The sequence below is a fragment of the Delphinapterus leucas genome, chromosome 1, assembly GCF_059928025.1.
Source record: "Delphinapterus leucas isolate spDelLeu-1000000601 "Yukka" chromosome 1, BTC_Dleu_Yukka2, whole genome shotgun sequence".
Classification (NCBI taxonomy): Eukaryota; Metazoa; Chordata; class Mammalia; order Artiodactyla; family Monodontidae; genus Delphinapterus; species Delphinapterus leucas.
In genome coordinates, this window is record NC_143129.1 from 45,114,212 (window position 1) to 45,141,906 (window position 27,695).

The 27,695-nt window shown below is 41.3% G+C and overlaps 1 protein-coding gene across 1 annotated transcript in view; it reads left to right on the plus strand.

The window, feature by feature from the left end:
- Positions 1 to 27,695, plus strand: part of HHAT (hedgehog acyltransferase) — a 345,905-nt gene that overhangs the window by 119,798 nt on the left and 198,412 nt on the right. The window contains exon 7 of the mRNA XM_022593463.3: positions 20,961 to 21,111. Within this exon, the coding sequence (XP_022449171.2) occupies positions 20,961 to 21,111 (151 nt within the window). The remainder of the gene's footprint in view (positions 1 to 20,960; positions 21,112 to 27,695) is intronic.

Below are 27,695 nucleotides of genomic sequence, written 5' to 3' on the forward strand. Positions count from 1 at the left end.
CTCGCCGGAACTAGAGAAAGCCTGCGCAGCAACGAAGACACAACACAGCCTAAAATAAAATAAAATAAAACAAAACAGATCATCTTACTTTCCTGATTGGTTTCTCAGGTCTTTTACTGTAAAGTTGTGCTTCTTAACTGACAGATGACCCTTTCTGATCATGCCTCTCCTGTCACTGAAGCTGCAGTACCATTCCCGCAAATGCTTTTCCTTTTGGCATATTGAACCGTTTTTTAAAAAAACTTATTTAAGTATAGTCGATTTACAGTGTTGTGTTTATCTCTGCTGTACAGCAAAGTGATTTGGTTATACGTAGATACATTCTTTTGAATATTCTTTTCCATATGGTTTATCACAGGATATTGAATATAGTTCCCTGGGCTATACAGTAGGACCTTGCTGTTTATCCATCCTATATATAACAGCTTGCATCTGCTCACCCCAAACTCCCAATCCTTCCCTCCCCCACTCCCCACCCTTGGCAACCACGAGTCTGTTCTCTACATCTGTGAGTCTGTTTCTGTTTTGTAGATAGGTTCGTTTGTTGGACCGTTTCGTATCCTCATGCTTTGTACACGTCATTGCTTGAGGTTTCCTTTGTCTAACTAACTCCTCCCTCAGAACATCTCACTTCTGGGCTACTTCCCCCATTGCTCAGGTTCCGGTGATGCCTCCCTTCACCTCCAACAACTGTGATGAATTACTTTTGGGTAGGAGAGCAAAGTTGAGTGTCCTAGTCCTGAATTGTCACCAACTTTGCAATACTGGGCATATTAAGGGAGTTGAGATGGGCTCAATGATTGTGAAGTGTTATTTAAGTGCTAAGCTTCCTCAGATCTAGTTGTGGTCAATGAGAAATTGATGGTCGTTTCATTCAAATCAATTCAACAAGGTTTCATTAAGCCTCCAGAAGGGAGTCACTGTCTGCTCACTCATTCTCCAGACCTTCATCAGACACATGTTGGATGCCAGATGCTGTGTGGGGACCAGAGGTATGGAGATGAAGTGGAGGTGTCCAGGGGTACAGTTTTGGAATTCAAGAGAAATATCGGTGTTAGCGATATGTGTTTGGGTTTCATAGCGAATGGGTGGCCATTAAAGCTGTGGGAGCAGTTGACACCAGGTGGGGAAAATGCACTCCACATAGATCGCCGGGGTGTTGGGCACAGCTTGCTTTTCATACGTCTCTCTTCCTGTGAAAGGAAAGGTGCCCAGAGTGTAACTTCCATTTTCTGAAAGATTAAAAGAAATCATTGTATATCTTTTATCGCTGGTACATTTTAAATCATTTTCATGTACCTTAAGGACTATCACAATAGCAGAGGGAACATATTGTGATGAAACTATAGTTTAAATAAACACATAGATAAAATCTATAAACTTTTTTTTCCCTGAAATTCTAGCAGACTTACCAATTACCTGATGATTTACCCTTTGAGGGGAGCTTTGATACCTGCAGTGACTCCTTACACTATGGAATAGAATGGTGTTAAGTTTTTTATTTATTTTTATTTTTTATTTTTTTATACAGCAGGTTCTTATTAGTTATCCATTTTATACACATCAGTGTATACATGTCAATCCCAATCGCCCAATTCATCACACCACCACCCCTACCCCCCCACCGCTTTCCCGCCTTGGTGTCCATATGTTTGTTCTCTACATCTGTGTCTCAATTTCTGCCCTGCAATCCAGTTCACCTGTACCATTTTTCTAGGTTCCACATATATGCGTTAATATACGATATTTGTTTTTCTCTTTCTGACTTACTTCACTCTGTATGACAGTCTCCACGTCTCAACAAATGACCCAATTTTGCTCCTTTTTATGGCTGAGTAATATTCCATTGTATATATGTACCACATCTATTTTATCCATTTGTCTGTCGATGGGCATTTAGGTTGCTTCCATGACCCGGCTATTATAAATAGTGCTGCAATGAATATTGGGGTGCATGTGTTTTTTGAATTATGGTTCTCTCTGGGTATATGCCCAGTAATGGGATTGCTGGGTCATATGCTAGTTCTATTTTTAGTTTTTTAAGGAACCTCCATACTGTTCTCCATAGTGGCTGTATCAATTTACATTCCCACCAACAGTGCAAGAGGGGTCCCTTTTCTCCACATCCTCTCCAGCATTTGTTGTTTGTAGATTTTCTGATGATGCCCATTCTAACTGGTGTGAGGTGATACCTCACTGTAGTTTTGATTTGCATTTCTCTAATAATTAGAGATGTTGAGCACCTTTTCATGTGCTTCTTGGCCATCTGTATGTCTTCTTTGGAGAAATGTCTATTTAGCTCTTCTGCGCATTTTTGGATTGGCTTGTTTGTTTTTCTAATATTGAGCTGCATGAGCTGTTTATATATTTTGGAGATTAATCCTTTGTCCATTGATTCGTTTGCAAATATTTTCTCCCATTCTGAGGGCTGTCTTTTCGTCTTGTTTGTAGTTTCCTTTGCTGTGCAAAAGCTTTGAAGTTTCATTAGGTCCCATTTATTTATTTTTGTTTTTATTTCCATTACTCTAGGATCAAAAAAGAGCTTGCTGTGATTTATGTCAGAGTGTTCTTCCTATGTTTTCCTCTAAGAGTTTTATACTGTCTCGTCTTACATTTAGGTCTCTAATCCATCTTGAGTTTATTTTTGTGTATGGTGTTAGGGAGTGTTCTAATTTCATTCTTTTACATGTAGCTGTCCAGTTTTCCCAGCACCACTTATTGAAGACACTGTCTTTTCTCCATTGTATATCCTTGCCTCCTTTGTCATAGAGTAGTTGACCATAGGTGTGTGGGTTTATCTCTGGGCTTTCTATCCTGTTCCATTGAGCTATGTTTCTGTTTTTGTGCCAGTACCATATTGTCTTGATTACTGTAGCTTTATAGTATAGTCTGAAGTCAGGGAGTCTGATTCCTCCAGCTCCGTTTTTTTCCCTCAAGACTGCTTTGGCTATTCAGGGTCTTGTGTCTCCATGCAAATTTTAAGATTTTTTGTTCTAGTTCTGTAAAAAATGCCATTGGTAATTTGATAGGGATTGCATTGAATCTGTAGATTGCTTTGGGTTGTATAGTCATTTTCACAATATTGATTCTTCCAATCCAAGAACATGGTGTATCTCTCCATCTGTTTGTTTCATCTTTAATTTCTTTCATCAGTGTCTTATAGTTTTCTGCATACAGGTGTTTTGTCTCCCTAGGTAGGTTTATTCCTAGGTATTTTATTCTTTTTGTTGCAGTGGTAAGTGGGAGTGTTTCCTTAATTTCTCTTTCAGATTTTTCATCATTAGTGTACAGGAATGCAAGAGATTTCTGTGTATAGGAATGCAAGAGATTTCTGTGCATTAATTTTGTATCCTGCAACTTTACCAAATTCATTCATTAGCTCTAGTAGTTTTCTGGTGGCATCTTTAGGATTCTCTATGTATAGTATCATGTCATCTGCAAACAGTGACAGTTTTACTTCTTCTTTTCCAATTTGTATTCCTTTTATTTCTTTTTTTTCTCTGATTGCCGTGGCTAGGACTTCCAAAACTCTGTTGAATAATAGTGGTGAGAGTGGACATCCTTGTCTTGTTCCTGATCTTAGAGGAAATGCTTTCAGTTTTTCACCATTGAGAATGATGTTTGCTGTGGGTTTGTCGTATACGGCCTTTATTATGTTGAGGTAAGTTCCCTCTATGCCAACTTTCTGGAGAGTTTTTATCATAAATGGGTATTGAATTTTGTCAGAAGCTTTTTCTGCATCTACTGAGATGATCATATGGTTTTACTTCTTCAGTTTGTTAATATGGTGTATCACATTGATTGATTTGCGTATATTGAAGAATCCTTGCATCCCTGGGATAAATCCCACTTGATCATGGTGTATGATCCTTATAATGTGTTGTTGGATTCTGTTTGCTAGTATTTTCTTGAGGATTTTTGCATCTATATTCATGAGTGATATTGGTGTGTAATTTTCTTTTTTTGTAGTATCTTTGTCTGGTTTTGGTATCAGGGTGATGGTGGCCTCATAGAATGAGTTTAGGAGTGTTCCTTCCCCTGCAAGTTTTTGGAAGAGTTTGAGAAGGATGAGTGTTAACTCTTCTCTAAATTTTTGATAGAATTCCCCTGTGAAGCCATCTGATCCTGGACTTTTGTTTGTTGGAAGATTTTTAATCACAGTTTCAATTTCATTCCTTGTGATTGGTCTGTTCATATTTTCTGTTTCTTCCTGGTTCTGTCTTGGAAGGTTGTACCTTTCTAAGAATTTGTCCATTTCTTCCAGAATGTCCATTTTATATGCATGGAGTTAGTTGCTTGTAGTAGTCTCTTAGGGTGCTTGGTATTTCTGTTTTGTCTGTTGTAACTTCTCCTTTTTCATTTCTAATTTTATTGATTTGAGTCCACTCCCTCTTTTTCTTGATGAGTCTGGCTAATGGTTTATCAATTTTGTTTATCTTTTCAAAGAACCAGCTTTTAGTTTTACTGATCTTTGCTCTTGTTTTCTTTGTGTCTATTTCATTTATTTCTGCTCGGATCTTTATGATTTCTTTCCTTCTACTAAGTATGGGCTTTGTTTGTTCTTCTTTCTCTAGCTTCTTTAGGTGTAAGGTTAGATTGTTTGAGATGTTTGTTGTTTCTTGAGGTATGATTGTATAGCTATAAACTTCCCTCTTAGAACTGCTTTTGCTGCATCCCATGGGTTTTGGATTGTCATGTTTTCATTGTCATTTGTCTCTAGGTATTTTTTGACTTCCTCTTTGATTTCTTCAGTGATCGCTTAGTTATTTAGTAATGTATTGTTTAGCCTCCATGTGTTTGTGTTTTTTACGTTTTTTTCCCTGTAACTGACTTCTGATCTCATAGCATTGTGGTCAGAAAAGATGCTTGATATGATTTCAATTTTCTTAAATTTACTGAGGCTTGATTTGTGACCCAAGGTGTGATCTATCCTGGAGAATGTTCCATGCCCACTTGAGAAGATAGTATAATCTTCTCTTTCTGGATGGAAAGTCCTATAAATATCAATTAAATCTATCTGGTCTATTGTGTTATTTAAAGCTTCTATTTCCTTATTAATTTTCTGTTTGGATGATCTGTCCATTGGTGTAAGTGAGGTGTTAAAGTTCCCCACTACTATTGTGTTACTGTCGATTTCCTCTTTTATAGCTGTTGGCAGTTGCCTTATGTATTGAGGTGCTCCTATGTTGGGTGCATATATATTTATAATTGTTATATCTTCTTCTTGGATTGGTCCCTTGATCATTATGTAGTGTCTTTCCTTGTCTGTTGTAACATTCTTTATTTTAAAGTCTATTTTATCTGATATGAGTATTGCTACTCCAGCTTTCTTTTGATTTCCATTTGCATGGAATATCTTTTTCCATCCCCTCACTCTCAGTCTGTATGTGTCCCTAGGTCTGAAGTGGGTCTCTTGTACACAGTGTATATATGGGTCTTGTTTTTGTATCCATTCAGCAAGCCTATGTCTTTTGGTTGGAGCATTTAATCCATTCATGTTTAAGGTAATTATCGATATGTATGTTCCTATGACCATTTTCTTAATTGTTTTGGGTTTGTTTTTGTAGGTCGTTTTCTTCTGTTGCGTTTCCCACTTAGAGAAGTTTCTTTAGCATTTGTTGTAGAGCTGGTTTGGTGGTACTGAATTCTCTTAGCTTCTGCTTGTTTGTAAAGTTTTTGATTTCTCCATGGAATCTGAATGAGATCCTTGCCGGGTAGAGTAATCTTGGTTGCAGATTCTTCCCTTTCATCACTTTAAATATGTCATGCCACCCCCTTTTGGCCTGTAGAGTTTCTGCTGAGAAATCAGCTGTTAACCTTATTGGAGTTCCCTTGTATATTATTTGTTGTTTTCCCTTGCTGCTTTCAATACTTTTTCTTTGTCATTAATTTTTGCCAGTTTGATTACTATGTGTCTTGGCGTGTTTCTCCTTGGGTTTATCCTGTATGGGACTCTCTGCGCTTCCTGGACTTGGGTGGCTATTTCCTTTCCCATGTTAGGGAAGTTTTTGACTATAATCTCTTCAAATATTTTCTCTGGTCCTTTCTCTCTCTCTTCTCCTTCTGGGACCCCTATAACGTAAATGTTGTTATGTTTAATGTTGTCTCAGAGGTCTGTTAGGCTGGCTTCATTTTTTTCATTCTTTTTTCTTTATTCTGTTCCACAGCAGTGAATTCCACTATTCTGTCTTCCAGGTCACTTATCTGTTCTTCTGCCTCAGTTATTCTGCTATTGATTCCTTCTAGTGTATTTGTCATTTCAGTTATTATATTGTTCATCTCTGTTTGTTTGTTCTTTAATTCTTCTGGGTCTTTGTTAAACATTTCTTACACTGTCTCAATCTTTGCCTCCATTCTTTTTCCGAGGTCCTGGATCATCTTCACTATCATTATTCTGAATTCTTTTTCTGGAAGGTTGCCTATCTCCACTTCATTTAGTTGTTTTTCTGGGGTTTTATCTTGTTCCTTCCTCTGGTACATAGCCCTCTGCCTTTTCATCTTGTCTTTCTGTGAATGTGGTTTTTGTTCCACAGGCTGCAGGACTGTAGTTCTTCTTGCTTCTCCTGTCTTCCCTCTGGGGGATGAGTCTATCTAAGAGGCTTGTGCAAGTTTCCTGATGGGAGGGACTGGTGGTGGGTAGAGCTGGCTGTTGCTCTGGTGGGCAGAGCTCAGTAAAACTTTAATCTGCTTGTCTGCTGATGGGTAGGGCTGGGTTCCCTCCCTGTTAGTTTTTTGGCCTGAGGCGACCCAACACTGGAGCCTACCCGGCTCTTTGGTGGGTCTGATGGCAGACTCTGGGAGGGCTCACGCCAAGGAGTACTTCCCAGAACTTCTGCTGTCAGTGTCCTTGTTGTCATGGTGAGACACAGCATGGTCTCTGCTTGAGACCCTCCAGCACTAGCAGGTAGGTCTGGTTCAGTCTCGTATGGGGTCACTGTTCCTTCCTCTGGGTCCCGATGAGCACACTACTTTGTGTGTGCCCTCGAAGTGTGGAGTCTGTGTTTCCCTAGTCCTGTTGAAGTCCTGCAGTCAAATCCGGCTAGCCTTCAAAGTCTGATTCTCTAGGCAGTCTTCCTGCTGTTGCCAGACCCCCAGTTTGGGAAGCCTGACGTGGGGCTCAGAACCTTCACTCCAGTGGGTGGACTTCTGTGGTATAAGTATTCTCAAGTTTGTGAGTCACCCACCTACCAATTATGGGGTTTGATTTTATTGTGATTGTGCCCTTCCTACTGTCTCATTGTGGCTTCTCCTTTGTCCTTGGATGTGGGGTATCTGTTTTGGTGAGTTCCAGTGTCTTACTGTTGAGGATTGTTCAGTAGTTAGTTGTGATTCCGGTGCTCTCCCAAGAGTGAGTAAGAGCACGTCCTTCTACTCTGCTACTTTGAACCAAGTCCTCTATTTCTGTTTTTTATATAGATTCATTTGTGTCATTTTTTAAGATTCCACATATAAGTGATATTGTACGATATTTGTCTTCCTCTGTCTGACTTACTTCACCTAATATGATAATCTCTAGGTCCATCCATGTTGCTGCAAATGGCATTATTCCATTCTTTTTTATGGTTGAGTAATATTCCACTGTATATATACACCACATCTTCTTTATCTGTTCATCTGTTGATGGATGCTTAGGTTGCTTGGCTGTTGTAAATAGAGTAGCATGACTTTTTGAGGACGTATTTATTTTAGCAGAACTCTTTGCAGAGAAATTTGGGGCTTCCTTTCTCTAATGGAGGGTATCAGATTGGGCCCAGGAGACCACTGGTCTTCCGTCTCAAGCTAGAAGAATATTGTTTCTTCACAATTATGTTGCTGTTATCAAAATTATAGCAGTCTTTAGCTAAGAAGATTGAAGGTCAGTCCTGTGGCTCAGATTTTCCTTTGAAATTCCCTGCATGTTCCCTTTTTTGGTAACTCGGCCATGAGTGTCAGAATGAATCTGAAACATTACCTTTGAAGTTCTGTCATAGAACCAACAGATTGAGCAAGAGAGGCGTCTCTTTTCTATATATGAAAATCAGAAAATGTGAATGAACAGCAGCAGAAAGGTAACCTTACTTTCCCCAGGAAAATTGCTGTTTACACTTTGATGTATGTTTTTAAACATGGGGAAAGGGAATAGGGTGTGGATTTTTTAACTCAGAATTTCTCAAACTTGACTGAACATAACTTCCCAGGACTTGTTCTGCATTCAGATTTCAGGGCTCTGACCCAAACCTACTGAACCAGAATCTGTCAGGGAGGGGCCTGGGAATCTCTGTGATTACCTGTTATCCTAGGTGATTCTTAGGACCAAATCAACTTGAGAAACGTTGTTATTGATGAAGATCGCAGTGGGGCATCTTCCTATATGGGGACATGCTTCTTCATGGGCTGCCAGTTCCCAGTGATTCAGGGACTGATAAGCAGGTTCATTATTCCACCTCATGGCATTCTCTCCCTTCTCCTTCCTGTAACTGGCCTCTCCATTTTACCCTTTTCAGACTTTCTGTGCTCACAATGTGAGAAGGAGGTGGAATTGTGCTGGTATTAGTACATTTTGCTCACTATCCCCTGCAAATGTGTTTGGTTGGTGGGTAAACAGGAAGTTAAATATTTCTGGCTAAAATTCAGCGTTCTGGTGGGGGCTCTTAATGCCTCCCATTTTAAAAGTTCATACTTTGGAAAAATAAAAGCATAAGCATATAATTAACCCCCAAATATTCATCACCCAGGTTCAACAATTATCAACTCATGGCCATTTTTTCTTTCATCTGTACTCTCTCCGATACTACTGTTTGGAAGCAAATCCCAGATGTCTTATCACTATATATAAACATTTCAGTAGTATCTCTAAAAGATAATAACTCTCATTTTCTTTTCTTTCATTCTTTTTTAAAAAGACTTTATTATTTTTTTATAGCACTTTCAGGTTCACAGCAAAATTGAGAGGAAGGTACAGAGATTTCCTATATACCTCCTGTTCCCCCTGGCTGCCCACTGTAAACATCCCCTATCAGAGAAGGTACATCAGCTAAAATTGATGAACCTACATTGTTGATACATCATTATCACCCAAAGTCAATGGTTTACAATAGGGGTTCACTCTTGGTGTTGTACATCCTGGGGCTTTGGACAAATGTACGATGACATGTATCCTCATTTTCTTTTGAACATCAGAATCTTATAAGAAGACAAAATATGGCAACCTGAAACTATACCTGAATTTGAGTTTAGGAGTTTAGGATTAAGGAGGGCAAAGGCAATAACTTATGGCTTTTCTTTAAAAGACCCCAAAAAGATCACATTTCTTGAGTTCATTATTGAATAGTGTTTCACCATGGTAAATCTATGGTAAATCCAGGTATATGAGGTTATGGGGATAAAAGAGAGCTTTGGCAAGGGACTTGAGAGTGATTGAAGGGGTGGGGTGGTGAAAATAATTGCAAGTGAGTTGTTCTCACCTCATAGGTAAAGATATAATGAAGCTCTGCTGAATGTACATTAGAGTCTTTTGAAATCTTAACTGTTCACTGGTTGGACTTTAGAGCCCCATCTCCTGAGTACATGTAGTTTTGTAACTCATTGTTTAAGCACTAGCTGTGGTTGAAATAATGTCTGCGCACCTACCTAAATGCTAATGAAATGCTAACAAAGCCATCCATTGGCTTTTTCTCCTTCTACAACATCACAATGAAGGAAGAGGGATCAGACATTTGACATCTGATGTCTGTCTTGAAAACTAGGGACACAAACACGTGTCAGATAGCGTTAAGAGTCTCTTCGTTTTTTCACCCTTTGGAGGCATTAAATATGCCGAGGTTTGTTAAGATACAACAGAAAATTTTTATAAATTCTCTCCTTGGATTAGAATCCTGAGGTTATTTAAAATTAATATAGTGTGAACCCGTAGCTACACTGGGATTTACTACCGTGGGACTTGACTGTTCAATTACAGGTGCTCCGGGTGGTGGGAGGATAATTTCATGGTGCATGCTTGCAGAATGGGAGAGATGCCTGCTCCATGTGGGGTCATAAAGGGTAGCAAGTTGCACCACAGTTATTTAAAACACTAAAACACTATCCCTTGCCCTCCCTTTCCCTCCCCAGTGTCCCTCAGAATACTGTGATCTTTGTTGATCCCTACCTAACCCATTATTGTGCTCAGGTAGCTTAGTGTACAGCTAACTTCTTAGATACCATAAAATAGGCGTATTTTTCTTTTAAGCAAAGTTGATATATGGAAATCTAAATTTGTTGGATACTTTGGGGAGGCAGTTATTTGCTTCCTAAAGGGATTTTGTGGTTTCTTGAGGATTTGCAATAGAATACTTTAATTAGTAGTTAATTTCCAATTCTTTTTGCACATAGATTTTACAGACCACTTCTTCTGGGCAAAATGAGTTACACTGAAACATCAAAATTCAAACAATAATCTACACCTGATCTCTACCTGCAGATTTGCTTTTTAGAGTTTTCAGATCACTCAGCCCCGTGTAAATCTCCCTCCTTTCCCACATAACTTCATTAAGTCTTACTTAGCTGTGTGTGTAGTATTACTTTGTTTCTGCTGCGTGGGTTCTTCTTCCCTCACAGTTTTTGGATGGGGAGGGGCCTTTGCAGACTTATATAAACTCTTAATTCAGCATGTCTATTCTGCTACATGACAATATTCATTTGTTAAAAAGATTTTAAATTTATTTTACCATTTAAAAATGCTTCTGGAACACTTTGATTTTACTTTAAGATATATTTTGTGATGTATTTAATATTTTTATTGGACAGTTATAATTTGATATTAAGTGTGATTTATTGTGGCTTATAGCCTTTTCCCTAAAGATGTTAACAATTTATAATTAAAGAGGATGGGAAAATAGGATTTAATATTCTATCCAGATAACTTTTTTTCCCCCTGGCAACATACCTTTTCTTTGAAGAGAGGCATTTTGGTGCTTTAAACTCTAACAAGAAGAAAGTTTTGAAAACTAGATTTTGCATTAACTAGTATGCCCAAAGATTAAGCATTTTGGAAGGTAAACTTCCTGAGTTTCTGAGTTAATAACTACTTATTTTGATGCTATGAGGATCAGAATTCTCACATCTGTGAATCCAGAGTTGCTCACCACAGCACATTTGTTTTTTGCATATCTTTACTTACTGTGTGTTCCTTGAGGCTGGCTTCCTGAGGATCTTTAGAGCCCGGTCCCTGCCTGTTTTTTTCTGCTTGGAATACCTCCTTCAACTCCCTTTAGCAGCTCACTTGTTGTCCTGTCATCTGGTCTACCTCACACAGACTCTGTTCCGAGTCTGGTCTCAGAGTTGTATGTGAATCTAGTAAATGTGGTGACTTGGAAACAGCAGATCCAGATTCAAGTCCTGACTCTGCTACTTTAGTGTGTGATCTTAAGCAAGCTTTGTAACCTTTTTTTGTGCCCAGGTTCCTGTCTGTAAAATGTGGGTCGTAATAATACCCATGCCCACAGAGGGGTATGTTGTGAGAATTAAAAATGATGATGCATACTGCTCGGTGTATAGAGAGAGCAAGTGCTTAGTAACCAGTAGCTTCTGCTAGTATGCCAGAAACTAGTTTGTTGGTAAACTTGTCCTGGCAGTGAGACTATATTTTATACACACACACACACACACACACACACACACACACTCTTGAGATATTTCAAAAGTCATTAAAAATATAGTGAATATGTGTTTATCCATCACTTAGTTTAAAAAGTAAAGTATCACCAACATAGTTGAAGCCCCGTGGAGACCCCTCCTGATTGCCTTTCCCTTCCTCCTTCTAGATGGTAACCGCTATCCTGAGTTTGGTGATTTTTGCTCTCATGTGTTTCTTTACACTTTCACTACGTATGTGACTATTGTTTTAAATGGCTGTTGGTAACGAATAGGGCATGTGGAAAATGAACTAGAGTTGTTTGAGGAGCCTCATGTAAAGGATGTTGTGGGTCCCATCCTCACAGTCGTAGGGAGAGAAGAAAGGGCAGAGCTCTGACTTACACCCTGTCAGGAGAGCCCAGGCCTTGGTCCCCTTGCTTGGCTGCTGCCCCGCCCCCCGCCGGAATGGGGACCCACCTGAGGACTACAGCCTGGCCTCTCTGTCCTCTGCTGTACGTCACTTAGAAAGAAATTGTGTGGCCAGAAAGTTACATCTCCAGGATCACTCTTGAACAACTTGAGTGTGTTCTTGTTTCATTTGGCATCCACCCTCTTGGCTCACCTCCAGTTTGGGGGTTTGGGCACTTTGATTACCATTCCTCTAGCCTCTCCAACTCATTGCCTTTTTTTTTTGACTCCTCCCAGCTCCTTGGTTTGGCATTACTTGCACTGAATACTCAGTATTTGCATTTCTAAGAAGCAGCCTTCTCTGAACTGCTCATGGGGGAGATGCAGCCTGGGTGCTGGGACCACCGTCCCTCCTTTTTGAGCCCTGGAGGGTCAACTGCTGGGCGTGGGTGACCTTGTCATCTACATGTACAGCCAGTTGTTTAGAGCATATTATTACTATAGTATGAGCAGGGAATCTTGTGATGCAAACCATGCCCCGGTAGATAAATGACAGGTATTCACGTTAGTTAGAGATTCCTCTCAGGATGATGTAGTGGATGAGTCTGAACTCATTACTGGGTTCCAGCTGGTTTCTCCTTCAGTAGGTCAGTTATCCTGTTGAGCCCAGAAGGTGAGACACTGACTCCTACCTGGTGGGGCTACAGGTTCAACTTCTAAATCCTTAGGTTTAGGTTGAAACTACAGAATTTGCTGTAGTTACTTATTGAATTCCTTTTATCTTCTTGGCCTCGGCAGCCTGGGCAAGGTTCATGAGCTCCGTTGGCGGCATCTCTCACCAGCACGCCGTTCTTTCCTTTCTGACTTCAATGCTTGCTCTTCTGTAGCTCGTGGTAGCAATTCCTCAGTTTTATTATCTCATGCCCTTCTCCCGTCAATCACGTTTACTGACTTGGTTTTCTTGGCACCAGTCCATCTTCTCCTCCTGACAAAGAGTGTTATGTAACCACTGCAAGGCAATAGCTATCTCTGCTTTAGTGTCTCTAAGGGAACCTGTGAAATCATGGTAATTCTGACCACAGGTGTTGACCTTCCCAAGACATGAGCTCCCCTTCCTCCTGATAACCCCAGCGGGAAGGGAAGAATTGCCAATTCTATCATGGCACTACTTCTCTTTAGGTTGTGGTTCCTGATCTGTATTCTTACTGACTGATCTTTATACTTCTAGCACTCACCCTGATCTTATATAGGAAAGGTTCTTTTTTTTAATTATTGTGGTAAGAATACTTAACATGAGATCTATGCTCTTACCACATTTTTAGGTGTAAAATACGGTACTGTTCACTGTAGGCATGAAAATTCTTATAAAGAACTTTATGTGTGAGGAAACTTTTATAAAATATCTAGGCTCCCTAATCCGAACAGACAGTCACAGAATGGTTCACAAAATCTAAAATCAGTTAGATGTAGGCAAGATGAAAGTGACTGGAGTCACTTGCCTTGGAGCAGAAAAGGTCCAGGGTTGAGGTCAGGGTATGGACTGAGGCAGGAGCCTAGGACAGGCTGGAGATAGGAGTATAGTGGTGGGTCAGGGTGGCACAAGCTGGTGGGGACAGATACGACAGTATGATAGTGCAGAGACAACATGCCTCCTGAAGCGGAGTGAAGCCGGAGCCAGTGCCTTTCACTGACTGTTGGCATCCCAAGGACAGGGCTCAGGCATGCAAAGATGGCAGCTCTGCAGCAGGCCAGCAGAGCCAAGGGATGTCTCTCTTCAGTCCTTGGCAAACTGTGGCATAAGACATGACTTGACCCATTCTCTGGTTAGTGAAGGCTTTTCGCTAGAGGGAGAGGTCATTGATTTTGGAAACAAGAGACCTGGGTTTTAAGATCCAGTGTTGATGACCCCTGAGACTTGAGGAGGTCATAATCCTTACAAATGTTTGTTTTTTTAAATCTGACAATGGGAGTAATACTTATGACCCAGGGTTGAATAAAAAATAGCAGTGGGTTAATATACATGAAAGTACATTTATTTTTTTCAGTGCATTCCTTCATTCAGCAAATACCCATTGGTCATATCCATGCTGTGTCAGACACTGCTGGGGGCTAAGGGGATGGAGGTGGAGAGGACAGCTGTGGCCCCTGCCCCATAGAGCTTACGGTGACCGGACTTCGCAGAAAGCTGTCCCACGTTGTGTACTTGCAAGGAAGCATGTGACTGTTTTGGCTGGAGCTTTAGGGAAGACTTTGTGAAATAATGGCCTTAGGTGGGGCCTTAAAGAAGGATACAGTTTCAGCAGACAAAATGGAGAGGGGAAGACCTTTAGGCAGAGGAATGAGTGAGCAAAGAGAGAGTGAAGGGTGCGATTGGGTAAAATGAGTAGTTCCAGGGAGGAAAAGTGAGTTGGGCCTGACTCACTTTCCCCTTCACACCTACCCGCCCCCAATATGAAATTCTTCATCTACTTGTTTGAGGACCGGAGCTGAGAGGAGGGGGCAAGCCAGATGGGAGCCCATCACCAGCTGCTTTAGATCAGTTCAAGTTGCGGTGAGGTCGCATCAAACGCGGAGAGTATGGAGGGCTGGGTAGGTAGGGGTGTCAATGGAGGGAGGGCTGAACTCAAGGGAACCCCAGCATTTGGGGCTTTTTCTCAGTCCCCATTCTCCTAGAACTCTTTGTAGAATTAATCTCCTCCTGTCTCGAAAGTCTACTCTGTCTCTGGTTTGGAGGGAGAGAAAGCCTCATTCTCTTTGGACAAGTTGAGTTTGAGGCCCTTCCAGTTGGAGGTGGCCCACAGGTGGTAGAAGTCGCTGCACATTCAGTCACTTGGAGGCAATAGCAAGCAGAGGCCTAGGGCTTCTGTTTCTGTCTCCCTTTCCCGGCTTTGTTCCTGATGCTGGGAAGTCCCAGACCCACAGAGGATTCTTTTATTTGGTGGCAGGTCTGAACTTCAGTAGTGGCTTAGCCCTCAGAATAGAGGATTAAGATCTTAGAATATCAGTATACTTCCCAGAAAAACCCTGATACAAATAGTTTTCATACTACAGGGTGAATTATCAATTCAGTTACTTTTCAAGGAAACATTTATTAAGCTTTAATTATAGGTCAGATATTAGGTGCTGGGAATACAGGAGGCATAAGATATAATTCCTGATCTTGAAAAGCTTGTGGTCTCGCAGAATGGGTGCAACTGTGGTCTGGTGTGATAATCACAGCACAAACCATAGAACAAAGGATGATGACAGCCTGGAGAGAGCCGGGGGGCTGCACAGCTCACCCCCTTACCTTCAAGTTTTTGCTCAAATATCCTCTTTTCAATGAGGACCACCCTGACTCCCCTTTTAAAAGATAGCAGCACCTGCCATCTCTGCATTCTGAGTTCCCTTACCCTGCTCAACAATTTTTATTTCTTTTTCCATTGCATTTATCACCCTCTGTCCCAGTGGGCTGTTGCTGAATAACAAACCATCCCCAAACTTAGTTGAAAACAGTGATTTCCTCTCTCTCACTGTTTCGTTGGTTGACAGGACTTGGTTGGGCAGTTCTTTTATTTATTTATTTATTTATTTATTTTGTGTTACACGGGCCTCTCACTGTTGTGGCCTCTCCCGTTGCGGAGCACAGGCTCTGGATGCCCAGGCTCAGCGGCCGGCCACGGCTCACGGGCCCAGCTGCTCCGCGGCATGTGGGATCCTCCCGGACTGGGGCACGAACCCGTGTCCCCTGCATCGGCAGGCAGACTCTCAACCACTGCGCCACCAGGGAAGCCCGGTTGGGTAGTTCTTGCTTGGGGTCTCTCCTGTGGTTGCTGCCAGATATCAGCTCGTGCTGCAGGCATCTGAAGGTTCTACTGGGCAGGACATCGAAGGTGGCTCCTCACACGGTTGGCAGTTGAGGCTGACTTGGCTGGGAGCTCAGCGGGTGCTGTCCTCTAGATCATCTTCATGTGGCCTCTCTACGTGGCTCGGGCATCTCGCAGCCTGGCAGCTGGATCCAAGAGTGAGCGTTCCAAAGGGCAGGAAGCAGAAGATGCCAGGCCAATGACAGGCTACACTTGGAATTGGAACAGCATCACTTTTTCTGAATCTCTTGGTCCTAGGATCTGCCCAGATTTACTTTTGATGGGGGGAGTGGCAAGATTACATTACAGAAGGGCATGTGAGATGGAAGATATCATTGCAGCCACTGTTGGAGAATATGTTCTGCCATACTTCCTTAGTATCCATATAGAATTTATTTATTTTTATGTCTGTTTTTTGTTGAGTCCTGTTAGGATGTAAGCCCCATGAAGGCAGGAATGTCCACTGATGTATACCAAGCATCTACACCATACTAGGCATGTAATAATTACAACGAATAGTTTTAAGTGTTCTAACAAATGTGTCTAAGTCACTGTGTTCAGATGGTTCTAGACGTGAGGATTTTAATCCCACTCCTGATTTACATTATTTTCTGTCACTTTTAACACACTGTATACTCTATAAAGCAGGGATCTCATGTCTTTATTCAACACTGTATGGCTCAGTATCTGGTAAGCCGTTGGTGCTCAATAAGTATATATTGAATTAATGCAAAATAAGTTATTGATTCCGCTTGAAGCATAGGGAAATTAAGAAGAGGCCATATTGGAATTGGGGCCTGAAGGATAAATGGGATTTTGCCAGGAAACGGTGGGATAGGGCATAAAGGCAGAAGAAAACACCAAGTGCCAAGGGGAGAGATAAATGGAACTGTAATGAAACTGACCTGTGAGCTCCCTGAAGCCTGGATCCCCACCTGGTCTGACCACTAGTCTACTTCCCATAGCAACTAACTAGTGATTCAGTGGTCAGGTGCTCGGGCCATGCTTGTTGAATAAATGAGTGTAACGTATGAACTCATCTATGACTTTTTTGGGAGGAAGGTGTTGGGTTAGGTAAAAACCAATCATAACTCCTGCTAGTAAGAAGATCTTTTAAATATGATCCTGGCAAAAATGTTTTAAAGTATTAAAAAAATAGCTAAATTTTGTATTTTTAAATATACTGAAAGTGAGTTCAATTTATGTACGTCAAATGACTTTCAATCAGAGTAGAGTCACTTGTATTCTTTTTTCTGAATTTTTATTGGAATATAGTTGATTTACAGTGTTGTATTAGTTTCTGCTCTACAGCAAAGTGAATCAGTTATACATATACATACATCCACTCTTTTTTAGATTCTTTTCCCATATGGGTCATTACAGAGTATTGAGTAGAGTTCCCTGTGCTATAGAGTAGGTCCTTCTTAGTTATCTATTTTAGATATGTCAATCCCAATCTCCCAGTTTATTCCTCCTTCCCCCTTTCCCCCCTGGTAACCATAAGTTTGCTTTTTTTTACGTCTGTGACTCTATTTCTGTTTTGTACATAAGTACATTTGTACCATTTTTTAGATTCCACATATAAGTGATATCATATGATCTTATGTTGCCTTCCAGCATATCATATTCCTAGTGGGAGATTGTTAATCCCTAGGGTTAGCCCTGAAACCTTGGGCCAAATCTTAAAAGGGAAAGACTAATCTTCAGGTCAAGGGGAAAGAAGAATGAGCCATGCGTCTTTCATAGGGATGATAGAAATCAACAGCAAGAGAGCAGAACTGTTAAACTCATGGGTTTAACACATGGGTTTAACACATTTTTTTTCCAGAAAGACTAAATACAGAAATCACAATTATAATGTTTTAACAACCACTATGCATCATTTCTTTTTCTATAAGCTTATGAACCAGTTACTAAAATGTCAAGGAAAAAGTTAAGCCTTTTGTATCTTAATCCATAAAAAAGTAGTCAATATCAGGTAAATGGGGCACTTGTTGCATATTGATAAATATGTGGCTTCTTATGCTTTCCATCCATATTGGGGGAAAAAAATCCCCAATTGTGTTATCTTCAATTAGATCTAGCCACAGAGTTCTATTAAATACCTGTACAAAGTCAACCCTTTCCTTAGCCTAGTTCCATATAAAAGTACTAACAAATGGTGACGATTGTATGCAAATGGTGATTCATAAAAATGTAGATTCAGTTATGGATTTTAATTCATATGCTGCATATATAACAGCTGTACGAAAAAAATGTCAAATTAAAGGCAGCATTTGAGACGAGGAGCAGCCTGTTCTTCCTGATCTGGTATCCGTTAACAAGGAAAAGAAACCTCTGATGCTTCATCTATAAAAGAGCTCTGGGTGGCCTTGACCATCCGTATTCAGTCTTCCATAGGTCCTTCGATACCTTCAGTTCTTCAGGCTGATCATTGTCAGATCTGGAAGCTTTGTGCCTTTTAATTAGTCATTCTTACTTCTGTCCTGCCTTTTGGTAGCTCTGAGACTTGTCTGACTAGAGCCTGGTGGTTCATTTTGAAATATGTTATAGGTTCCCTCACTGCCATCTCAGCCAATGGAACTGATTTCTCCACCATTCAGGGTGGTCCTGTGCCCCCCAGCAAATGCTTTTAGGATGGTATTGTTAGCATATATACCCCTCTTCCTGTTGAATTTGTATACACACACACACACACACATATATATGTATTCACACACACACATGCACACACATCAGCTTTTTTCTTGTCTCTTATCAGATACATCCAAGAAGGCTACCATTATATACCAGCCCTTCCAACAGATATGACTGTGGTCTGGTTTCCAAAAAGAACCTGTTTGACCACTCCCGAGTGGGACTGAGACACGGTGATTCCTGGGGTTTTCTCCTTATAAGACACATGGCTGTTGAATTTGAACCACTGTTTGCCTTTGCCCAAATTGTATATTCAGAAAATGGCTTATGTGTTTCTTCTGGTACAGAATTACTATTTATAGACACACATTCCATGGTAGTGATATTCTTTAAAAGATCCTTGTGTAACATCAAGAGGACCAGATAGTAATATCTTCTGCTAGTACTTCTTTAAGTCTTCGCTCTTTCCTTCAGACTATCCCACAGATAAGCTGGTCAGTGGCATCAGCCTGCCCTGCATTATTTCCCTGCACGCTGGGGAAGGTGAGTTTGGAGGTTGGACAGCATGTGGCCACTGGTCACCTACTCCGGGGTTTCCTCGTGCACTTTGCCCTTGGCCTTCTCCTTATGGGCACTGCTCTGGCAGACTCACTTCACCTCCTCACGCTGCTGCCGAGGCCAGCAGTTTGCCCGGGTTTGTGGTGCCCCGTAGACCTATAGCCCAGATGCCCCATCCTCCTCTCAGGGTGAAGAGGTTGGAAGCAACTGGCCCAGAAGCCCACAGGGCTGTGTCAATCAGTAGAGCATCCTGAGCTCCAGCTGGAGACATGGGTCGCCCTCAGAGGGCACAGGCGGAGGCCTGTGGCGCCAGAGTATGTGTCTCGGCCTCAGATCTCACCCTGCGCCCACACCCTGCATTCCTTTTGCTCCAGGAGGACACAGTTCTGGCCAAGAAGCTGCTGGTTCTTACAGCTTGGGGCCCTTATGCTTTTTTTTTTTTTAATAGCTTTATTGTGATAGAGTTCACGTATCATACAATCCATCCATTTAAAGTGTACAACTCAATGGCTTTTAGTATATCACAGATATGTGCAAATATCACCACCACCGATTTTAGAACATTTTCATTACCTCAGAAAAAGCCCCTACCATTTAGCCACCACCCGCCATAATCTTGCTCTCCAGCCCCTCAGTGCTACAGAACTAGTAATCAACTTTCTGTCTCTATTTCTGTTTTTGTTTCCCTCTTCTGGACTTTCATTTGAATGGAATCATGTAATATGTGGCCTTTTGTGGCTCACTTCACTTAGCATGTTGTTTTCAAGATTCATGTTGCAGCATGTATCAGTACTTCATTTCTTTCTTTCTTTTTTAAAATTTATTAATTTTGGGCTGCATTAGGTCTTCATTGCTGCGCACGGCCTTTCTCTATTTGCAGCGAGCGGGGCTACTCTTTGTTGCGGTGTGCGGGCTTCTCATTGCAGTGGCTTCTCTTGTCGCGGAGCACGGGCTCTAGGTGCATGGGCTTCGGTAGTTGCAGCACGCGGGCTCAGTAGATATGGCTCATGGGCTCTAGAGCTCAGGCTCAGTTGTTGTGGCGCACGGGCTTAGTTGCTCCAGGGCATGTGGGATCTTCCTGGACTAGGGCTCGAACCCGTGTCCTCTGCATTGGGAGGCGGATTATTAACCACATTATTGGGTGAATAATGCAGCTATGAACATTCAGGTACAAGTTTCTATGTGGACCCCTGTTTTCATTTCTCTTGGGTATATACCCAAGGGTGGAATTGCTGGGTCATATGGTAACTGTATGTTTAATCATTTAAGAACTGCCAAATGTTTTCTAAAGTGGCCGCATCAGGACTTCCCTGGTGGTCCAGTGGTTAAGACTCTGCGCTTTCACTGCAGGGTGCATGGGTTTGATCCCTGGTCAGGGAACTAAGATCCCCCATGCTGTGTGGCATGGCCAAAAAGAAAAGTGGCCACATCATTTTACATTCCTACCAACAGTGTATGATGGTTCCAGTTTCTCCACATCTTTGCCCCCTTTTTGATCTGACTTTATGCTTTTAACCATCCTAGTGGGTGTGAACTCACGTGAGGTTTTGAAAGGATTTGGGAAGGATTTTTCCTTTCTAATAGTTTTTAATGCCATATATATATATATATATATATATATATATATTTACATATCTATGTATTTTTAAAGTGTGCCTTTTTCTAGCATTTGTAAAAGCATGACGGTTAAGAGGTCCTGTTGCCTGTCACAATAATAAAGGAGATTTCAATATTTGTTAATCCCAAAATATCATTGCCCAGAACCGACATGGGAGACTTGTTAAATGTGTGAGTTGCGGGGAGGGGAGGGGAGTGGTCGGAGAAGCGGGAGCAGGTAGTGTGTTTCTGGAGCCTTGCATCTTTCCCAGGAGATTGCTCCACTTCTTGTCGCTGTGTCTAACAGGCCCCTCTGTCTTTCAGGAGGACTGGCGTTGGCCCAAGTGCTCTTCTTCTATGTGAAGTACTTGGTGCTCTTTGGTGTCCCAGCTCTGCTCATGCGCCTGGATGGACTCACGCCACCGCCCCTCCCTCGCTGTGTGAGCACCATGTTCAGTTTCACGGGGATGTGGAGGTTAGTGTCTTGGTTTATTAAGGCCCTTCAGGGACATCCAGTGGGAGGACCCATGGCTTGGCCAGCTTCAAAGCGCCTGGGCCACCATCCTTTCACTGCCCTTCACTCAAACCGCATTTGGCACTTCGGTGTTTTTAATCTGTCTAACAGGATGACAATCCATGTTTTCTGACCCTCTCAAAAATATTGTCAGGCTATGAAAATTGTGAGGTAAGAAAGTTTCTCACCAAGTTTGTGTACAGATACACAAAGGGCTATGTCTAAAGCAGTTTTTTACTAACTTCGGACATGACGTATATATATATATATATATATATATATATATAATTAATTAATTAATTAATTAATTAAGTTTTGGCCGCACTGGGTCTTTGTTGCTGCGCTCGGGCTTTCTTTAGTTGCAGTGAGCAGATGCTATTCTTCGTTGCGGTGCGTGGGCCTCTCACTGCGGTGGCCTCTCCCACTGCAGAGCGTGGGCTCCGGGCTCGCGGGCTTCAGTAGTTGTGGCTCATGGGCTCCAGAGTGCAGGCCCAGAGGTCGTGGTGCACGGGCCTAGTTGCTCCGTGGCACGTGGGATCTTCCTGGACCCGGGATCGAACCTGTGTCCTCTGCATTGGCAGGCGGATTCTTAACCACTGTGCCACCAGGGAAGCCCCCATGACGTATATTTTGATGATTTTATCACTGTCTGTTTTTCTTGAAAATAACATCTTTGTATGTGGGACTGTAGATTAAAAAAATAGTCTTAGGTTAATAGCACAGGCCAGGGCATTTACTAGCTCTCAGATCCAGGGCAACTTACTAAATCTAAGTTTCAGTTTTCTTATCTCTTACATGGTAATAATAATGGTAATGATAATAATAATACTCATCTCTAAAAGCTGTTTTGAAGATTAAATAAGCTAATATGTACGTTGAAAGCATCTGGCACATAGTAGGTGTTTACAAACGTTAGCTTCCATCCTTATTTATTTATTTGTTTGTTTATTTATTGGCTGTGCTGGGTCTTCATTGCTGCACGAGGGCTTTCTCTAGTTGCAGCGAGCCGGGGCTACTCTTCGTTGTGGTGCGTGGGCTTCTCATTGTGGTGGCTTCTCTTGTTGCGGAGCACGGGCTCTAAGTGTATGGGCTTCAGTAGTCGCAGCATGCGGGCTCAGTGGTTGCGGAGCACGGGCTCTAGGTTGCATGGGTTTCAGTAGCTGTGGCTTGGAGGCTCTAGAGCGCAGGCTCAGTAGTTGTGGCGCACGGGCTTAGTTGCTCCGCGGCATGTGGGATCTTCCTGGACCCGGGATCGAACCTGTGTCCCCTGCATTGGCAGGCGGATTCTTAACCACTGCGCCACAAGGGAAGTCCCTATGCTTATGTTATTCCTACACTCATGCACTTGGCTACACAGGTGCTTCTTCTGAGTTTTCTTAGCCTTCTTGATTTTGCCCCATAAGCGTATAGTTGCCCTGGAGTCTTTGTTCTAAAAGATCCCTCAGCTCCCCCTGCCATTTCTGATTATTGTTCTCCAGATGGGCTTGCTTGCCACTGTGTTTTATTATCACTTCCAGTGTGGAACAAGTGGCCGGCTTTCTGGTTTTCCATAGTAATTTATTATGGAGGCTGAATTGATCTAAGCCTCTTGTACACATTTTATTTTTGGTCCACTTTGCTTCTTGGGGTTAGAAATGTCATGTCATTATTGTAAGGAATGTCAAGTAATTGCTTTGATTTGTCTTTTTTTTTTTAACATCTTTATTGGAGTAAATTGTTTTACAATGGTGTGTTAGTTTCTGCTTTATAACAGAGTGAATCAGTTATACATATACATATGTTCCCATATCTCTTCCTTCTTGCGTCTCCCTCCCTCCCACCCTCCCTATCCCACCCCTCTAGGTGGTCACAAACCACTGAGCTGATCTCCGTGTGCTATGTGGCTGCTTCCCACTAGCTATCTGTTTTACATTTGGTAGAGTATATATGTCCATGCCACTGTCTCACTTTCTCACAGCTTACCCTTGCCCTCCCCATATCCTCAAGTCCATTCTCTGGTAGGTCTGCATCTTTATTCCCATCTTACCCCTAGGTTCTTCATGACTTTTTTTTTTTTTTTCTTAGATTCCATATATATGTGTTAGCATACGGTATTTGTTTTTCTCTTTCTGACTTACTTCGCTCTGTATGACAGACTCTAGGTCCATCCACATCACTACAAACAACTCAATTTCGTTTCTTTTTATGGCTGAGTAATATTCCATTGTATATATGTGCCACATCTTCTTTATCCATTTATCTGATGATGGACACTTAGGTTGCTTTCATCTCCTGGCTATTGTAAATAGAGTTGCAATGAACATTTTGGTACATGACTCTTTTTGAATTATGGTTTTCTCAGGGTATATGCCCAGTAGTGGGATTGCTGGGTCGTATGGTAGATCTATTTTTTGTTTTTTAAGGAACCTCCATACGGTTCTCCATAGTGGCTGTATCAATTTACATTCCCAGCAACAGTGCAAGAGGGTTCCCTTTTCTCCACACCCTCTCCAGCATTTATTGTTTCTAGATTTTTTGATGATGGCCATTCTGACTGGTGTGAGATGATATCTCATTGTAGTTTTGATTTGCATTTCTCTAATGATTAATGATGTTGAGCATTCTTTCATGTGTTTTTTGGCAATCTGTATATCTTCTTTGGAGAAATGTCTATTTAGGTCTTCTGCCCATTTTTGGATTGGGTTGTTTGTTTTTTTGTTATTGAGCTGCATGAGCTGCTTGTAAATTTTGGAGATTAATCCTTTGTCAGTTGCTTCATGGAAAATATTTTCTCCCATTCTGAGGGTTGTCTTTTGGTCTTGTTTATGGTTTCCTTTACTGTGCAAAAGCTTTTAAGTTTCATTAGGTCCCATTTGTTTATTTTTATTTCCATTTCTCTAGGAGGTGGGTCAAAAAGGATCTTGCTGTGATTTATGTCATAGAGTGTTCTGCCTATGTCTTCCTCTAAGAGTTTGATAGTTTCTGGCCTTACATTTAGATCTTTAATACATTTTGAGCTTATGTTTGTGTATGGTGTTAGGGAGTGTTCTAATCTCATACTTTTACATGTACCTGTCCAGTTTTCCCAGCCCCACTTATTGAAGAGGCTGTCTTTTCTCCACTGTATATTCTTGCCTCCTTTATCAAAGATAAAGTGACCATAGGTGCGTGGGGTTATCTCTGGGCTTTCAATCCTCTTCCCTTGATCTATATTTCTGGTTTTGTGCCAGTACCATACTGTCTAGATTACTGTAGCTTTGTAGTATAGTCTGAAGTCAGGGAGCCTGATTCCTCCAGCTCCATTTTTCATTCTCAAGATTGCTTTGGCTATTTGGGGTCTTTTGTGTTTCCATACAAATTGTGAAATTTTTTGTTTAGTTCTGTGAAAAATGCCAGCGGTAGTTTGATAGGGATTGCATTGAATCTGTAGATTGCTTTGGGTAGTAGAGTCATTTTCACAATGTTGATTCTTCCAGTCCAAGAACATGGTATATCTCTCCATCTATTTGTGTCATCTTTAGTTTCTTTCATCAGTTTCTTATAATTTTCTGCATACAGATCTTTTGTCTCCTTAGGTAGGTTAATTCCTACATATTTTATTCTTTTTGTTGCAATGGTAAATGGGAGTGTTTTCTTAATTTCACTTTCAGATTTTTTATCATTAGTGTTTAGGAATGCCAGAGATTTCTGTGCATTAATTTTGTATCCTGCTACTTTACCAAATTCATTGATTAGCTCTAGTAGTTTTCTGGTAGCATCTTCAGGATTCTCTATGTATAGTATCATGTCATCTGCAAACAGTGACAGCTTTACTTCTTCTTTTCTGATTTGGATTCCTTTTATTTCTTTTTCTTCTCTGATAGCTGTGGCTAAAACTTCCAAAACTATGCTGAATAATAGTGGTGAGAGTGGGCAACCTTGTCTTCTTCCTGATCTTAGTGGAAATGCTTTCAGTTTTTCACCATTGAGGACGATGTTGGCTGTGGGTTTGTCATATATGGCCTTTATTATGTTGAGGAAAGTTCCCTCTATGCCTACCTTCTGCAGGGTTTTTATCATAAATGGGTGTTGAATTTTGTCAGAAGCTTTCTCTACATCTGTTGAGATGATCATATGGTTTTTCTCCTTCAATTTGTTAATATGGTGTATCACGTTGATTGATTTGCATATATTGAAGAATCCTTGCATTCCTGGAATAAACCACACTTGATCATGGTGTATGATCCTTTTAATGTGCTGTTGGATTCTATTTGCTAGTATTTTGTTGAGGATTTTTGCATCTATGTTCATCAGTGATATTGACCTGTAGTTTTCTTTCCTTTTGACATCTGTGTCTGGTTTTGGTATCAGAGTGATGGTGGCCTCATAGAATGAGTTTGGGAGTTTTCCTCCCTCTGCTATATTTTGGAAGAGTTTGAGAAGGATAGGTGTTAGCTCTTCTCTAAATGTTTGATAGAATTCACCTGTGAAGCCATCTGGTCCTGGGCTTTTCTTTGTTGGAAGATTTTTAATCACAGTTTCAATTTCAGTGCTTGTGATTGGTCTGTTCATATTTTCTATTTCTTCCTGGTCCAGTCTTGGAAGGTTGTGCTTTTCTAAGAATTTGTCCATTTCTTCCAGGTTGCCCATTTTATTGGCATAGAGTTTCTTGTAGTAATCTCTCATGATCCTTTGTATTTCTGCAGTGTCAGTTGTTACTTCTCCTTTTTCATTTCTAATTCTATTGATTTGAGTCTTCTCCCTTTTTTTCTTGATGAGTCTGGTTAATGGTTTATCAATTTTGTTTATCTTCTCAAAGAACCGGCTTTTACTTTTATTGATCTTTGCTATCATTTCCTTCATTTCTTTTTGATTTATTTCTGCTCTGATCTTTATGATTTCTTTCCTTCTGCTAACTTTGGGGTTTTTTTGTTCTTCTTTCTCTAATTGCTCTAGGTGCAAGGTTAGGTTGTTTATTTGAGATGTTTCCTGTTTCTTAAGGTAGGATTGTATTGCTATAAACTTCCCTCTTAGAACTGTGATTTGTCTTTAATTATTTTATCAAATATCATAGGTTGCCTGGCTTTAATGGCAAGTTTAGGAAAGGGGCTCTCTCTGTAGCTAGGGGGCCAGGAAGTGGTTCTGTTTGAAAGGTGAGCCTCGTTGGAAGGCTCTGTTCACTTTTGACCTGCTCATAAAAGTAATTTACTGAATAGATGGGTTGGGACCTAGCATGGCCTGGGGGACATGTGTTGAATGCCTTGTGGGCACCCAGCACGGTTCCTCTGCCTCCTTGGTGTGAATGCTTGCTCTCATGCATTTCTTGGGAAGCACATTCTCCTAAAGGGCTTCTCCACTGTTGGCTGGGATAATAAAAAAATCCTTGACTCTTGGCATGCATGCTGGCTCCAGGCGAGTGAATTAAGTGTTTTATTTTTTGTCTAGGATCCTCTGTTGTAGACAAACCACTGAGGTGGAGAAAGTATGTCTGCCAAGACCTTTGTCATTCTTGTTTGGAACCAGACTCAAATAGTGTAAACCCCAGCTTGTTGAAACCCTCCCTCCTCCCTCTCAGTTACTGTGCGGGCAAGAGAGTAATAATGTAAAGTTACTCTGAGGGGGCGCTCTGGGGTGACTGCTTGGAGTGATGTGATTCTAAAGGGCGGTGCTCACAAGGGCATGGGATGAAACAGCAGACATGGTCTTTCCTGGTGGTGACCTAGACTTGTATCCTGACTTCCTTTAGCAGGCATGGGTGTAGATCTGCCCCTTCATGTTTGTTTCAGTTTCTTGAAGGGTTTTCTGGTTTGTCAGTTATATGTAGAAACACTTGGGCCTTCATTCTCTGTACAATAACTGTTCCACATTAAGTAGTTGAATTTAGGAAGGGAGATGAACTCTTTTTGAGCAATTCGGTGCCCAATTTAAGGTTAAGAAGAAGTAGTTTTTTAAGTGAAAAAAAAAGAATAAAAATTGTAGATTCTCCTTTGCATTATTTATGATGTTCCTCCACCCGTAGTTTACGATGCTCATAGTCAGGATCTGGTCGCATAACCCTGCAGTGGTCCTGGTCCCCATTCTCTAACTTTTCTCCATAAGAAGGCATGCCAAAGGAAAATAAAATTTCCAATCTGTAGTTTCTATTTATATCTAATATTTCTGGGCCATCATTGAGGCATTGCTGTAGACAGGGCGTTGCTCCCCCTTCCTGGGTTAAGGTTCGAGAAGAATTGAATCATGAGCAGCTGTGAAAGCTGGTGATGCAGCTCATTCTGCGGGGCTGTGGCAGCCACTCATCCAGTGACACAAAGGGCAAGGTGGATGGGAAGTGGAGGGAAGAGATTTAAAACCAATCTCCGGAGATTGTTTAATGGCTACCTAAGCGTCTAGAAAATCCACACTGAATGAGGTTTACAGCTGAGGATGGGAGATGGAGTTTTAGCCTCCTATTTGAAAGGAGCCTTACACACCTGAACAGTGTGCTGACAGATTGCACCATCTTTCAGCCCACTTAGCAGTGAGAGAAGACTTGAAGCCGGCAGCTGACCGTATCAGAGGAATCTGAGCTCCACATTACAGAAGAGATG